The 16417-nt window shown below is 33.8% G+C and overlaps 2 protein-coding genes across 4 annotated transcripts; both read left to right on the top strand.

Annotated features, from left to right (window-relative positions):
• Positions 1–1993: 1993 nt before the first annotated feature.
• LOC129810231 (cleavage stimulation factor subunit 1) lies at positions 1994–3524 on the top strand. The gene is made up of 2 exons (XM_055860559.1): positions 1994–2185; positions 2248–3524. Exons 1-2 carry the CDS (start codon positions 2121–2123, stop codon positions 3452–3454), a joined length of 1272 nt encoding a protein of 423 aa, XP_055716534.1. The 5' UTR covers positions 1994–2120; the 3' UTR covers positions 3455–3524.
• Positions 3525–3580: 56 nt separating this feature from the next.
• Positions 3581–15443, top strand: LOC129810232 (translation initiation factor IF-2). Of its 3 annotated transcripts, none has more exons than XR_008752709.1 (5): positions 3589–3833; positions 4527–4787; positions 8583–9036; positions 14407–14513; positions 14645–15443. XR_008752709.1 is itself a non-coding variant. In XM_055860560.1 (4 exons), the coding sequence occupies exons 1-4, from the start codon at positions 3780–3782 to the stop codon at positions 14454–14456; spliced, it is 819 nt and encodes a 272-aa protein (XP_055716535.1). In that variant the 5' UTR covers positions 3581–3779; the 3' UTR covers positions 14457–15443. The 3 variants fall into 3 exon arrangements, 1 of the variants encoding a protein (XP_055716535.1); XR_008752708.1 differs by having other exon boundaries at positions 14614–15443; XM_055860560.1 differs by having other exon boundaries at positions 3581–3833; positions 14407–15443.
• Positions 15444–16417: the final 974 nt, after the last annotated feature.

Raw genomic sequence — 16417 nt, 5'->3', positions numbered from 1 at the left:
AAAAATAAAATATCCGTTTTGGCAAATTTTGCCCCAGTCTCCCCTAATCGTAAAATAGAAGGTGTAGAAATCTAAATTTTTTGTAAATTTCCAGCCATTTGTTAAGTAGTAAATATTTAGATGCACATATGCACTAAAAAGTGACTAATTTTCAATCACCGTTATATTTTAATTTTTTTTTATATTTTCAATATTTTAAGCAAAAAATTATATCATTCATTGGTATTGTCAGAGGAATTATTTAAATATTTGGGCCTATTTTTCCCTTTATCGTCTATAGAGGCAAAAAATACACCGAATTAGACTCTATTGGATTTTCAAATGTTAAATTTAAGACATTTAATTAATTTTGTTTATTAGTTGCACTCTTATTGTTGATTTTCGAAGGGAAAATAGTCTCATCATTAACCCTTTAAGGACGTGAGGTTCAAAAATTGGGAGTCACAAAAACTAGAGCAAAAAATAACTATAGAAGCCAGTAGACACTTGGACTTCACTTGTAGCCTTACATACACTTGGACTTCATATATGACTTTTTGGAACGATGTTACCATTTGGACAGATTCTGTGTCAAACCGTCCAAATAGTAACATCGCTCCAGAAACGCACAATTTGTACCCCAACTCTGGGCTCAGAATGATCGGAAAACAAATCTACTATTTTACTTCCTTATTGTTTGCTCTGTCATTCCATACCTTCGGTTACAACCCCTTTACCCGTTTAGTAAGTTTTTGTTAAGGATATTTTTTTTTATTTTTCATGAAATATATCGCGAGTACGGTTAATAAATAGGTTAGATTTTTGAATCGGTTATCTGTTCACTTTTTTATAAGATGGGTAAGATAGCGAATATGTTGAATGCTATAAAGATATGATTTTAGTTATTTAGTTTGTGAAACTTCTTGAGCTTTATAAATGATCACTTTATGTATCAGGAATTGGTCAAAATAAGTCTCACGACCTAATTGTACAGACATACTTACGACTTAAGCCGAGAGAAGGCTTAACAGAATTATAATCAAAATGATGATGAGATTAACATTTCTATTAGTTCCTACCTAATCCGTCTTTCGGCTTAAGCTAAGAAACGGCTTAGTTAGTGGGAAACTGATGGGAATTCATTCAAGTCATTATTTTGATTATAATTACGTTAGGCCGTCTCTCGGCTTAATTCATAGTGTCTAGGGCATTAAGACCTAGTCCCTTGCGAGTGGCCTTCAAAGTTGAAGCCAATTTCTTACTTTCACATACAAATGCGTATGGGAATTTTTCTGCACTCGTGACCGTTACACGATATATGTCAAAATTGAGCTGAGCCTTGTGTACAACACTCTAAGCCTTATCCGTCTAAATGTGGTCTTGTTCCGAGAAGTGTAAGCTGAGTTTCTGATCAATTTGTGAGGTGGCTTCAAACAGCTCCATATAAAAAAACACTTCGCCGGGGGCTAGATTAAGACATTGGTAAGGGGTTGTTAGTGAAGGAGGGAAACAAAAAGGAACTATTTTGCGACAAAAAATGCATTTTTTCTAAGAATTTATGTGATTTTTAGTATGTGGGCCCCAGAATTTGACGGGAGCTGACGTGGATACTCCATACTCCCCATGCAAGAAATTTTTATTTGTATTTGTTTTTTTTTGTATTTCAGATGATAAAATTAAAATGAGCTTTATTGACACACTTTTTCTGGGTGTTTTTGAAAGTTTGTGCACGCACCGAGGGTTTGTAGTTTCTTCAGTGTGGTATCATATCAATGACGCTTTCCGTGTTTCCATTACCAGCCACCAGTGGCGCTGATGGCACTTCAAAGAAGGGACACTTCCCGGAAGTCCTGTTTTTCTTGGAAAATTCATCTATAAATGAATATAATAAAGAATAAATCAAGTATTTTCCCATGACCTTTTGTCTATTTCTTTTTGCAATAAAAAAGAATTACAAATCTTTATTTTTCTCTCACTCATCTGGTAACCCTCCTTTTTCAGTTTGCAGCGCCACCTGGTGGTTTTGTTATAGAAATCAAAATATAAACAAACACGCGGCGTCTCTTAAATTTTCAATTTTCTCAAGTTTTAAGGAAAATTCAGGTTCAAAAGTTGTGTTGGGAGATTTATTAGGCAGTGTAATGGACATCCTATACAGCGGAAATACCCTGAAGAACAGGGAATTGCTCTATCGATTGATTATTAGGTGAGTTTTCCGGTTGGATATTTCAAAGGGGTTTTTGATGTTTATTATTTTGTGAATTGCAGCCAATTATTTTATGATGGCTATCACAATCTCGCCGTGGAACTGTCGACAATGGTACGAGCTGATCCTCCGTGTCCACCCAGCGACAGGTTGCTTAATGTAATGATACAAGGAATGCAGGAGGAGGCGACTAAGCGGGAGAATTCGTACGATGAGATTGCCTGTGGATTGGATCTTGAATTTGAGACTGAAGGGTCCAGTCTTGCTCCTGAGCCAGCATCGTATGAGACAGCCTATGTGACATCGCACAAGCAGGCATGCCGGGCAGGAGCATTCAGCTTTGATGGACAACTCGTGGCCACGGGCAGTGTTGATGCTAGTATCAAGATTCTCGATGTTGATCGAATGCTGGCCAAGTCAGCTCCCGAAGAACTCGATCCGGGACGCGAGCAGCAAGGTCATCCGGTGATCAGGACTTTGTATGATCACACAGATGAAGTTGCCTACTTGGAATTCCATCCCAAGGAGCAAATCCTGGCATCTGGTTCACGTGATTGTTCCGTGAAGTTGTTTGACATCTCCAAGGCTTCGGTGAAGAAAGCCCATAAGATTCTTACGGACTGTGAGCCCGTGAGATGCCTCTCCTTTCATCCTTCCGGAGATTTTATGGTAGTGGGCACGGATCATCATGTTCTCAGGGTATATGACATTGCGACATCCCAATGCTTCGTGAGTGCTATTCCGTCGCAGCAGCATCGTGCTGGAGTGGTTTGTGTCAAGTACGCCCAGACAGCTAAGCTCTTTGCTTCCGGAAGCCTCGATGGAGCCATAAAATTGTGGGACGGAGTCAGTGGACGGTGTGTCAATACATTTGCTGCTGCTCACGATGGAGCCGAGGTGTGCTCAGTGGCATTTTCCAAGAATGGCAAATATCTCTTGTCATCCGGCAAGGATTCGCTCGTGAAACTCTGGGAATTGAGCACCAGTCGCTGTTTGATAGCCTACACGGGAGCTGGAACAACCGGGAAGCAGGAACACAGCACCCAGGCCGTGTTCAATCACACCGAAGACTATGTTCTCTTTCCCGATGAAGCCACAACATCTCTGTGCTCCTGGAATTCTCGCAATGCTTCGAGGCTGCATCTCATGTCTCTGGGCCACAATGGTCCCGTACGCTATATCATCCATTCTCCCACGCATCCGGCTTTTCTCACGTGCTCCGATGACTACCGAGCACGCTTCTGGTTCCGACGCTCCAACACACATTAAAATTATTTTCCCACAATTTTTCATTTGTAATTTTTCCGGCAAAAATAATAAATTGTAACTGAGTATAACAGTTTATGCCAGTTTTGAATTTGCCGCCATTGAATTTGCATGCGCTGTCGGCGGTCACGTGACCGACGCGAACATGCCGCCATATTGAACGAGATTATTTGGTGAAACTGAGAGTTTGTGCGGGAGCTAGTTTAGCTGAAAACTCCAATTTTCCACCGCTCTGCACCATATTCAATAGTTCAAAATTCAGCTCGAGTGTGTCGTGAACGAAATTAAAGTGTTTTCCATTGGAATAGTGTGGAAGTAGGACAAAAAGATGTCAGAAGTTCAGCCAGTCAGTCCGAAGGTGGAGGAGAATGACAAGACACCGGTAAGAACAAAAATCAACCATTTTCATACAAATTATCCAGCCATTTGACCCACTTCTATCCCAATTTCTCATATCATTTTTCATTATACACAATATACAATATTGTGCAATTGAGGTAAAAACGCGTGGCTTCGCATACATTTGGCTTTTTTTTCCCGTCTTCTTTGCCTTGCTCTCCTTTCTCTGTTCGATGCCAGAGAGCGCAAATAGAGGACGCGCGCAGAAAAATTTCCAACGCCTATCTCTTTCCCTCGCAACGCAGTTTTTTTTTCCACTGGAGCAATCACAGAGAAATTTCGAGATTTTCTTCTCATGAATTTGCGCATTTTCCCGAGAAATTTGCACACACTTTTTGTCCATGGCATCATCATACAGGGAGAGAGAATGCGTGGCGGTAGAGTTATCAAATAAGCTCTCTAGAGGGAGAAAAGAGGGTGAGAGAGAGAGAAAGAGAGTAGAAAAAATTTGAGGAACACTCAAATCATTTCCCCCAAACGCATCAACATTCACCGTGCGTCTGTCTCTCTGAGTTTTGAGAGAGAGAGAGGGAGAAAGAGTCATCAAGAGTGAGACAACTCTATTGAAGGTCATTCGCGCTGTTTTCACTTAGGACATAACCTCACTTGTTGGGAAAAAGGAGGGAAATCACAGTTTGCTGTGATATTTATTTATTTTTTATTGTTCTTTTAACAGCCCAAGAGGACACCCAGCAAGCGAAAGACCACATTGGAGCGGGCTCAGGCCGAAAGTGAGCAGTTGCTGAAGACAATGGGTGGAAATATTGAATTGGAAGGTGGACGCCGAACACGCTCCAGTTCCAAAGGTACAACACCATCCACAAAGGATGCTGCTACACCACCACCGGCCAAGAAGGCCCGTAACACTCCAGCGACTCCCACAAGTGGACGACGTGGGCGTCCCAAGAAGCTGGAGAATCATGAGGAAGTAGCTGAGGTGAGTCTTAATCGTCTTAATTCACAAATTACAACTTTCAAACACTATAACGGACTTTATAGCACAAATCCTTACATTGAAAAAGAGTAACAACCAAAATGTGTTTTACATTAGCAATGTTTTAAGAATTTTAATTAATAACAAAAAGTTTTAGTAATTTGTTATATTTGTTTTTTTCATTAGAAGTTTGGTTAGGTCTTTAAGGTTATGTTCAGTATAACCTCAAACTTCTAATAATCAAAATCTGATTAAAAAAAACAAAAAATTGATTTACGGAGACATTACTAAAATATTCCCGAGAAAGCCTGATTTACAATTAGTAGAGGGAAGAAGTGAAGCACCTTTGAAATTGGGATTTTTCACCTAATTTTAAATAAAACAGAGCCTTATCGTGATATAATTTATTTGCACAAACAAATCGATAAGCTACAGTGCCCGCTTCGTAATCCGGATGATTGGGCGACAAAATGACAGATGACCGCTTCGTAATCCGGATGATTGGGTGACAAAATGACAGATGACCGCTTCGTAATCCGGATGTATTTTTTGAATTTGTTCAACGTCTCGAGAATATAATACAAGGTTATTTTCTAGAATTAGAATAAAAGTTTTAAAGAAGTTTAAAAAGACATAATTAGAGAATTCTATGCTATTATACTTCATTTATTAAACAAAAACTTCACAGGAGAATTCATTTTCATTGCTGAATACATAACCTCAATGATTTTAAATGTAACCGTCGATAACTCGTCCGGATTACGCCGATCCGGATTAGAGAGCGGGCACTGTAAATTATATCACGATAAGACTTAATTATATTTTAAAATAGATGAAAAATCCATATTTCAAAGGTGCCCCACTTCCCCCTACATTTGCTGATATAAGTGACGAATTCTTAAAAAGAACCCTTTAGCTTTTGCAACGAAAAATTTTATTAAGTTCAAAGCAGTTTAAATCGATTAGAAATCCGTACTATTTAACAAAAATCTATTAGCGAACACCAAAGGTAAAAAACTTGTCAACATTTTGGAAAACATCAAGTAAAGTAAAGCTGTGATAGTTCTTATGGTAAATGATTTTACTCGATTAGTTGTCAATCCAAAATTTATTTTTAACGCCATAGCATAGAATTAACCATTTCCAGCGTTTTTCGTAATATTTTTCATTTTAAATCCTGATAAACTTATTTTTAATGTTTATTCTTTTTGCCCTACAATTTCAAGTATATAATTACTACTTTGACAAAAGGTACACGTAATATTTCAAAAAGTTTTAAATAGAAGATAGATATAGATATAGATATTAAATAGAAATTAAATTAAATAGAATTATTATAGAATAGAATAGATTAACTTTAAATAAGATTAAATTAAATAGAATAGAATAACTATTAAATAGAAGAATGTGGAGATACATTGAAAACGCTATTTTTGCATATTTATAAATGAAGCTGGGCCATAGCATAACGTAATAGGGTAGAGTCAGTACATTTTCGCCGGTAAGCCTTTTTCGCCATCTAAATTTAAATCACATTTTAAGAAAATTATGAGTTTGTGGAACTACGAAATGAGTGTTATTTCGTGACCTCCAGCCAAATGAATCAGAAAACCATATCAGATGCTCCACCGACTAGATTATTTAAAAGTTAATTAAAGAAATTGTCGACAAGATGAACAGTCACCAAAAAAATGGAGTTCTTAATAAACTTGTCAACGCTCAGACAAATTGTCTTGCAATTTTTTATGTTTTTTCACTAAAATTCAATCCGTTATTAACTAAGCTTTGTTCTAATATCATTTTTTAATAATGTTTTCCAAAAAATAAAGAAATACGGATGTGGTGAAATAGGGCTTACTTTTTTCGGTTGTGTAAGTACTTTTTGCCACTCATTTTTCCAAGCATTTTACAAGTGGCGCTCCTCGCTGAATTTAGTTGAAACAAGCATAATTTTCAATTGATTTTTATCGCAAATAAAAAATGTGCAAAAAATGATTCGAAATACTCTAATAATTGTCTAATATCGGTGTTAAATAAGTAAAGTACTGTGCCGTGTACTTTTGGGGGTTTTCGAAAGCTGCTGTTTCTTAAAAATCACTTGAAAACAAGTGGCGAAAAAGTGTTTACAAGGTGGCGAAAAGTACTCCTCCTCTCCGAAAAGGTGGTCTCCTAGAATAGACAATGCTTGAACTAAAAATATTTACTTTAAATATTAGAAACAGTATTATGTAGAAATCTTAATTTAAGAATATCCCGCCAAAAATGTTTTTGTTGTCTAACACACTAGAGAAATTTATGTCCATATTGAAGAGTTTTTCCTGTACGTAAGCTTAGGGAATTCGCTTCAATATGGACATAAATTTCTCTAGTGTGTAGATGCCATAAGGTCGGTTTTGGTAGTTCCTAAAATCGAACAAAAATTGTTCTGGTATTTTATTTGCTCGAACTAAACAGAAAGACAGGCCAGAAGTATGTAATGCCACCACCCTAAGTTACGAGTTTGATCATTGCGCAAAGCATGGAACGTTTTGTTGTCCCTTTTATTGAGTTTTAAATTCCTTTCAGAATGAAATAGAAAAAAAAATCAATAATTGCAAACATGACAAATTGTTTTTACTGTGTTATGCCCAACGCACAATAACTTTTGTTTTGTAAACATGTTTTTGACATTCGAATGAGAGTAAATGAAATCTAGAATTAGTCATCTCACACAGTCTCATAAGAAATGTTGAAAGCATGTTTATAAACAAAAGTTATTGTGCGTTGGTCATTGTTTTGAAAATATCAATAGTGCTTTATTTACAATTAAGGTACAAAATGGCAATTTGGAATCTTATAAAATCATTTTTGTAAGGCCTATACGTTATGTATTTTAGTTAGACCTGAAAGAAGATGAAAGAAATTGAAACCGATTTTTTTTCGTACATCACGGCGTTTCTGTAACTTATAATATTTTGTCCGGTATTCGGTCCCGAAAATATGCATAATCCTGGGACCCTTTCTACTATTTAATCAGAGTAATTAACTCCCTTCTGGTTCATTGAAATATTTATTACTTTCATTAAAACATGTTTTTCACAAAGTCTAGGCAAACAAAAATTTCATTTGCTGGCTTATCTGCCCCGGTCTCCCCTACTGAATTTTTCACAATGAAAGTATATATTTTTTTATCAAATTTACTATTTGAGGGACAAGCAAAGCTTTTTTTAATCCCGAAAGTTTCACATTTTTAAAATTTTGGGAAATTTTTATAGTAACCTCAAGAGGTCATTCTGGAACTGGTCTAACTTATAAAACCCTGTGAGGCTAGACTTGAGTCATCTAAATTCCTGATTTTCTCTTCTAGATAAAATCTCTACATATTTGATGTTTTATTATTAGGAATATAAATAAGATTTTTGAGTATAAAATTTTAACCAAAAAAGTTCGTTTTTTATATGAAAAGATGTTTTATTTTTAGATGAAGCAATTTTGTTTATAAGCATCTTACAAATTAAACAAATTTGTTTACCAAAAAGACACCAAACATAATATCAGAAACTGCCGCATAGTAAATTTTTTTTTTGACCTTTGAGTAAGTTTATTACAAAATTTATCAAGGTTACTCAATTATTTTCTTTCGTTACTCCTCATTTTTGGCGTGGATTGCGCGATATTATGAAATATCCTACATTTTTTTTTATCGAAATGTCAAGACAAAAAGGCATTTTCTTTTGTTTGAAAAAATATTTACTTATATTTTGAATTATTATTCAGCCCACATTGTTAACCTTTTGTACAAATAATTAAAATTTCCAGGAGAAAAATGATGATGAAGTAAAGCCAGAGGAAAATAATACTGAGAAGACCACGGATACGGAGGCAGAAACTCCCGCCAAAGCGGATGACAAAGTAGAAGAGAAGCCACAGGAAGAAAAGAAGGAAGAAGAGAAGGCCAATGATGCAGCTGAAGAAGTGAAAGAGCCTGAGGAGAAGAAGGAGACAGAACAGATGAGTAACAACAAAAGCCCGGAAAAGATGGAAGTTGATGCTGTTGTGGTGGAGAAAAAGGAAGAGACGAGTGCAAATACGGAGTCAGACACACAAAAAACTGAATCAGCACCTGTAGCTGTTGTCGAGGAGAAGAAAGTTGAAGAGACACCGTGTGAGACAACGAAGGAGGAGGTCAAGGTAGATACGCCACAGTTAAAGACACCCGAAGATGCACAGAATGCTTCGCCAGAGAAGAAAGATCAATCTGCTCTTGAATCTTGTAAGTAACAAACAATATTTTATTTCCTAAATTATTATTGTCGGGAAACTAGACGGAGGGGAAAAGTAACAGTGAAATTACTAAAGTCAGAAAACTTATTTGAATATAAAAAATAATTTTGGAAGGAAACGGTAAGGGAAATGGACTAGTAGCTATCGTTAGAGACATTTAAATTAAAACGAAAATTGTGTAACTAAAATTACTTATCGGTTCATAACCGGTTCATTACCGGTTTACATTTTAACCAATTTATAAAGCACTCAAAACATTGTCCAAAATACACATTAGGAATAATATAATTGAATTTCGGATAAAAATTAGTTATCGGTTATGAATCGGTTCATTGCCGGTTCATACAGATTGAAATTGGCTCAAACTTGTCAAGAATTCCTTTTCTACGAAAAGCTTTCTAACGAGCCCAAGCATGACCCCATTAGCCTGATAAATGCGCTCTCTAGAGCTCATTTTTAACCTTTGACCTTGAAAAACATATCTCTAAAACATATCCAAAAATGAAAAAAAATCGCACGACGCATTTTCGGGCAATCGATAATACATTAGTAATCAGCAATCTGCAGATTATGCTGATGTACGCTTTAAGTTGAACTTAACCTTTTATTCAGGTTGAACTTGCTTATCCATGAAATCCAAGGAGTCATCCAATCATTCTTACCATTTTTCTCAATTTGAGCTTGATTTTTGGAATATTTGGGGCTTATGCTCCTTCTTCAACCAACTGATTTTGAATTTTTGGAGCAGACAACATTGGGTCACTATTATAGATACAGTGGGACCTCGATAGAGTCAACTAATTATTTCCAGGCCTGATGACTCTATTGGATTCGTTGACTCTATTGGAGTCTAAAAAAAAATCATTAAAATATGAAATTTTGATAGGAAGGGATATTATTTTATGTTTGTACTAGGTCATTGATAAATTCAAAATTATAGTCGAATATTATTTAATTATCCCATAAATTCTACACCCTCTGGTCCGAAAAAGTCGCATGTTTGGGAAAAAGTTGGTGATTAAGATATGACTTTACGGAATGTTTTTATTATTAGTAAATATCTTGAGTATAAATTACTCTTCATGTGGTAATATTGAAGTCAAGCCACGATGTTAAGATACGGACATAGTGTATTAAAGATTTCTTTTTTCAATTTTTTTTAGAAGAGCTCCGGTACATATTTAATTATTGAAAATTCTGATGAAATTAACGTTATTAACTAGAATTTTAGTTATTTATTCAAACATTCGAGCCCAATGAAATTTCTTTTAAACTTATTATATTTAAATATTAACTATTTATTAAATATTTAAACTTATTTATATTTAAACTTACTTCTTTCTTATAAAACAAGAGATTGATAGTTCTTTTAATAATGGCTCTAAACTTCACAAAAAGGGTAATAAAACCAATGGTTCTCATTTTTTTCTTCTTGTTTTGTAATATGGGCGCTAAATGGGCATTAGAGATATCGATTTGAAGTCTTCTGATGACCCCCTAATAAGTCAACCTCATGATTATTAATATGACCTAAATTTCCTACTTACAGCTCCCCTTCACCACTAAAATGGTTTTTTTGTGATTACAGGAAAACACGTCGTACGGATTTTTTTTTCGGAAGATTGAGTACTTAAATCTTAAATGTACAAAAAAAGTAATATCATTTTTTGCTGACCAATTTTAATTTTCTGTTGCTTATTTGTTTTTGATCCAAATTTTCTTTTAAGATGCTAATCTTTTAAATTAAAAATGTATCTTAAAATAAACTTACACGTTTTCTTTTGAAGGATAATTTTATGATCGTTTATCATGTACATTTTTTTTTAACCAGTAAGTTCTTTAAAAAGAAAAATTTCTTCACTATGTTATGCTCAAAAAACTAGCATCTTGTACGTTTTTCTTTTTGTAATTCGAGTTCATATTTTTTCTGCTTGTGCAATAATATTATTCACTTCCAAATTTATGATGGTTCAATCATTGCGGTCATATGCTTTATCAAAAAATCTTAAGACAAGAAAGAAAAGACAAGAGAATTTTCAATCGGTCAAAATGCTTAAAATCACGAGAAGAAAATTATTTTGTTGATAAATGATTACATGGTTAATATACGAGTTTTATCATAATTACCATGTACTTACATAAATGTTTTTCTTGTGTTAAAGACGTTACATTGGTACACAAAAAGACTAGTTTTAATTTCGAGAAGATCATAATAAAATCATATTATATTGTTAGTTCAATAATAAAGGAAAAGTTGACTCTATCGGAGTGCGTAGAGTAAAAAAATAGCTGTTGACTCTATTGGAGATTGACTCTATCGGGGGTTGACTCTATCGAGGTTCCACTGTACTTATAATGTGGCTATCAACCGTCTGAGTTAAAACCCTTGGTCTGCTAGTAGCCTTTTCAAATGTACTCGTACCTTATCACCATAAATATTTACGATTTTATGTATATCCTGCAGGGATTTTCTATCAAATTTAAATATTGGTGACACATATTTATTCCAGTAGTATCTCTGGACGATTTTCAATTTTTCAATTTTTAGTAACTTGCCATTATCACCTAAATTATAAATTAACAAAAATACATTATTTATCATCGCTTCTATATTGCATATTGACCACTGAAAAATTTAGAAATGTGCAAACCGATCATTTACCTCTCAAATAACAAAACTTGATAATATAACTGATAACAGGATATTGATTGCACCTATTTGACCATTTTGAGCGACATTTTCAAATTTGTCAAGAAACTTTTGGTCGATGAAAAATTATAAAATTTTGGAAAAAAATAGTTTTTTAAATAAATTAAAATTAGTTCTTTTTTTTGAAACGCATAAATAATATCTCTAATTTATAAACCAGTCATTTACAAAAAGAAAAATTTAAAAAGTAGTTTTTTTTTATCATTTTTTCCACCTGATTTTTTGAACAAAACTTTGTCAAGAAACTTTTGGCGGATACAGTATGTATAATCCCTCAAGTTTTTCATACCCTAAAATTTCCAGTGAAAATTGCATTTCAGGTGTTTTCTGTTTATCCGCCTGTCTGTTTGTCCAGCCGTTATCACTCCTAGAAGACAAACGGTTAAAGATAGAGACTTGGGATATTCGGGAGACCCCCCATAAATCAACCCTTCCTTTCCAAAACCAAAGTTTTTGGGATTCCTCGGAAATGTGTCATGTGATATTTTTATTGTTGGAAATGTTTTACAATTTACCCAGACGACATTTCGTCCTTATACGAAAATACCTTTGAATTATTCCTAATAACGGTTTTTCAAGGTCAAAGTTTTCAAAAGCTCAACAGAGCGTATTTCCCAACCGAATCGGGTCATGTTGGGCTCGTTGGAAAGGTCTTGTGGAATTTTTAACAAGTCTGTACCGGTTCTAATCGGTTATAAACCGGTACTTAATCGGTTCATAACCGATAAGTAATTTTTATCAGAAAATAAGTTGTATTTCTCCTAAGCTATTTTGGACGATCGTTTGAGTGATTCTATGTGTTCAATAAATCGGTTGATAACCGGTAAACGGTAAATGATGCGAAAGTACTTTTGAGGAATAACATCTCAACCAATCAATCAATATATTGGCGTTCATTCCGATAATTATAAATAGGGGAAAGTACTCTGCCTTCGAACGTTCAAGTTTTCGAATACAGTGCTGTCTCTCTATATGCACAGTTTGGGTACTTTTTTTGACAGTTCTCTCTCTGAATATGCACAACTTTTTTTTTTAAATTCCCAACGGTTTTTTTCTTTTAATAAATTATCATTTTTTTATTGTTCTAGAATTTCCCGTGTTATTTTAAATATAATATGAGACAGAAAAAATAAAATTAAGAAAATTAAAAACAAGAAAAATTAGTTACCAAGAAAATAATTTTCTTTATTACTTTGTCAAAATGTAAACAAATTGATTTTGAATGCAACCGACACAAAATCTGTGCATATAGAGAGACAGCACTGTAATGTGAATTTATTTTATTTTTTGCTAGGAGTCTTACACATTTTTATTATCAATTTTTGATAATTATGTGTAAGTCTCTTAGGAAAAATAAAAGAAAATTCACAGTATTCGAAGGCATGAACGTTCGAAGGGACAGCACTTTCCCCTATCCCCTTCAAGTCCACTGGGTTAAAAGCAGCAAATATCAACCAGAGAATACTAGAGCCTAGCCATTGGTGACTGTTTGGCTCCATGAGAGATATTAACAAATATTTTGAAAGTACATTTGAATACAATAAATCTAAATCTGCATCTAAGTCACGAATTCACACAGGACACTGGCTAAATTCACATCTTGCAAAGTTGGGTGTAGACGTTACCTCAGCTTGCAGGGGTTGTGGAGAGAGTCTGGAAACAGTAGAACACATTTTATGTTATTGTTCCAAATTCTCAAGCCAGAGAATTCAGATCTTTAAGAAAGAAGTGCTGACACTGGAGGATATCAAAAGAGCGGCAGCTCAGGATATTCTGCAGTTCAGCCACGTTTTAAAAGAATTGGAGTAAGGTTTGTTGGGTAGACATAAGGGGCTCAAATAGAGCCTAGGTGTCTGCAGCCCACAGATCGTACCATGCTCCCTATACAATCTATCTATCTAAGTCACGAATTCGAGCACTTTGCAAAGCCTGGGACGCTTTGTCATCCCTTTTTCATTTCAGAATACCAAATTCATTAAATTTTCTTGATCTTGGTCTTAGAATTGAGATCAATAATTCAATTTATACTTGTTTTTTTGAAGTTATGAAATGATTTTAAATGAAATTCTGTTAGGGCAAATGTGCCAAATTTCGGCATAGTTGCATGCAAGCGTCAAAGTCTCAAGTTTGAAATGTAATATTTTAAATACAAATTGATTTTTTTTATTCTTTCTTTTGTAGGAGTGTTGCTTGGAACCTTGTAAAGAGTTTACCGTCTTTATTTACTCTTAAATCATTCTTAATACATTTTAAAATGAATAAAAATATAGACATAGCTCTGGTGCCCTATTTCGGCCACCTTCATTCTCATAGTTCCTTGCCCTTCGGGAATTCTTCAAATGTCTTTTTCACGTCATCATCGTTTGTCGAAGCTAAATTTTTTGTTATTCTTTTGCATTGTATAATCTCTAGAGTATGTAAAAACTAAAAAATCATGGAAATTCGAGGAACAAAAAAGGTGGCCGAAATTACAAGCTGCCCGGAATTTGGCACACTTACCCTAAGTCTTTTAGGAAAAATAAAATAAATTCACATTTTCGAACGTTCGAAAGGAGAGTACTTTCCCCTACATCAATTTATCCTCGGTTTTTTTTTTAAATAATTTGTGAAATAATTTTAAATAAATGTATGTTATGTTTGTTTTTTCAGGTGAACCGAAAATATCTCCAAAACCCACTGAGGAAGTTGCAGCTCCATAAATGCAGCCATGTCCCTCAAAACCAGACCCACACAAACACATCCACAACTGAGAAAATGTAAGGCAGATTTTCTTTATCATCTTTTGTGTGAAATTTCAATATTACTTTTCTCTACTCTCTTTTTTATTTTTTTTCCAAAATTTCTGTTTTTTTTTAGTTTTCCTCAATTGTATTTTTTTTGTTACTAGAGACGCCCCGAAAATGAAAATTGATATACTAAATTTAACTTGGGAAGTGTCAACACGGAAATATTTTATAAATCTTAGTTTTTGACAGATGAAAAAAAGAACTAAAGAAAAAAAAAACAAATTGAATTATAGTTAAAGGCAATGTAGTATTTTTGACAAAAAAAAAGAGATGTGGCAAAGATTTAAGAAAAAAAATGGATAAAATTTTAAAAAAGAAAACTCATAAGGAGAACTTTGTATATTAGCATGAAATACATTAATGTAAATAATTAAAAAAAAAAGAGGAGAGAAAAAATATTAATGTACGTTATTAATATGCAAGGAGAAAAAATTTTTTTTCTATTAAGAAGTAGTTCATAATTTACACTTGTTACTACACAGTTTAAATTAATACACTATTTGTCATATAAGGTATAAATTTTCCCCAAAAAAAAAAAACCTTTGAAATTCAGCCGAGTGTGAGAAAAAGAGCAAAAATGAAAGAAAGGGGGCAAAAGTGGCCCAAATAATGTACAAAAGAATCAGGTGTTATTGCCATACAAATTTTCCTCGTCTTTAATTTTGTAATAATTTTTTTTTTGTGTATTCAATGTTCTTTTATTTTTTTTTCTATGAAATAATTTGGTAAATTAATGATTTTCGATCAAGTGAGAAAAATTGCTCGAAATTATTATTCGTCTCTTTTGAATTGTCGCGAGAAAGTGCAGAGAAATTAAATGTATTTCATCTGATAAAACGTAAAAATATGTTAATTTGATCAAATTTGTCCCTCTTTGCTGTTAATAAAATTTATGAGATATTTTTTTTGTATATCTCTTTTACTGCACTATCTCTTATAGCCAAAATAATAACGAGATGAACCACTCTTTACAATCAAAAAGAAGAAGAAAAAAAAGAAGCAATAAGCCTCATAAAAGAAATTCAAGAAATAATTAACATCTTCATACAAATATGGAAGAAAATCCGTGAAAAAGAGAGAAAGAGCAACAGTAAAGATGCGATTGAATTTTTGTCGGCTAAAACTAACCGAGAAAAAAAAAGATGTTATTCCAAGATTGAGAGATTTTTGTGAAAAGAAAAACCCATCCCACAAACAAAATTTGAAGTAGAAAAAAAATGTGGAAAATTCATGAAAAATGCCATTAAAACCTATAAATGTTCTTTTTATTTTTTTTTAAAATAGTATGAAAGAAGGTGAGAAGAGAAACAACTTACAATTACTATAATATTTTTTTTTGTATCAATTGCGTTTTTTGAGAGTAGAAGATGAAAAAGGAGAATTGCATGAAGAAAATTTGGATTGAGGAGATTGGGAGCAAAAATGTTAGTCAAATAGTTTTATTTCCAATTTTTTTTTGTTTTTTTTTTACAATGTTCTGTCATGAAATTTTCACCTTCAGGATAGAGAGAGAAAGAGAGAGGAGGAGAGATGAAGAAAACACATCCAACACAAAACAGCCAAGAGTGAAATGATTTTTTTTTCTATAGAAGTCTTCATAAATATTGTCAGATGAAATTTTTAATAATAAATGACTCTAAAAAAAAACGAGTTGTTACTGCAGATGGTTTAAAAAAAAATTGTGCCGGTGTACATGAAAAAACCAGCCACCCAAAGTGCCATTACAGAAATTTTCGAGGTCTGACCGATGAACCTTCATTACTTTTTTTTGTCGTTCTGTCGATAACTCGCACTTTCACCATCAAAAAAGATCACACACACGCTATGCAAAAGAACGCGAGAGATGGAGATGCAGGATGATCACACAATTGTCA

This window comes from Phlebotomus papatasi, chromosome 1 (genome assembly GCF_024763615.1).
Source record: "Phlebotomus papatasi isolate M1 chromosome 1, Ppap_2.1, whole genome shotgun sequence".
Taxonomy (NCBI): domain Eukaryota; kingdom Metazoa; phylum Arthropoda; class Insecta; order Diptera; family Psychodidae; genus Phlebotomus; species Phlebotomus papatasi.
This window is presented reverse-complemented; position numbering and strand designations above follow the sequence as displayed.

Bases quoted from the DNA above. Each gene is read 5' to 3' on its own strand.
- LOC129810231 (XM_055860559.1), top strand. From the start codon at position 2,121: ATGGACATCCTATACAGCGGAAATACCCTGAAGAACAGGGAATTGCTC. The intron at 2,186-2,247 runs GTGAGTTTTCCG...TGTGAATTGCAG, and splicing joins CTCTATCGATTGATTATTAG to CCAATTATTTTATGATGGCT.
- LOC129810232 (XM_055860560.1), top strand. From the start codon at position 3,780: ATGTCAGAAGTTCAGCCAGTCAGTCCGAAGGTGGAGGAGAATGACAAG. The intron at 3,834-4,526 runs GTAAGAACAAAA...TTCTTTTAACAG, and splicing joins AGGAGAATGACAAGACACCG to CCCAAGAGGACACCCAGCAA. The intron at 4,788-8,582 runs GTGAGTCTTAAT...TAAAATTTCCAG, and splicing joins ATCATGAGGAAGTAGCTGAG to GAGAAAAATGATGATGAAGT.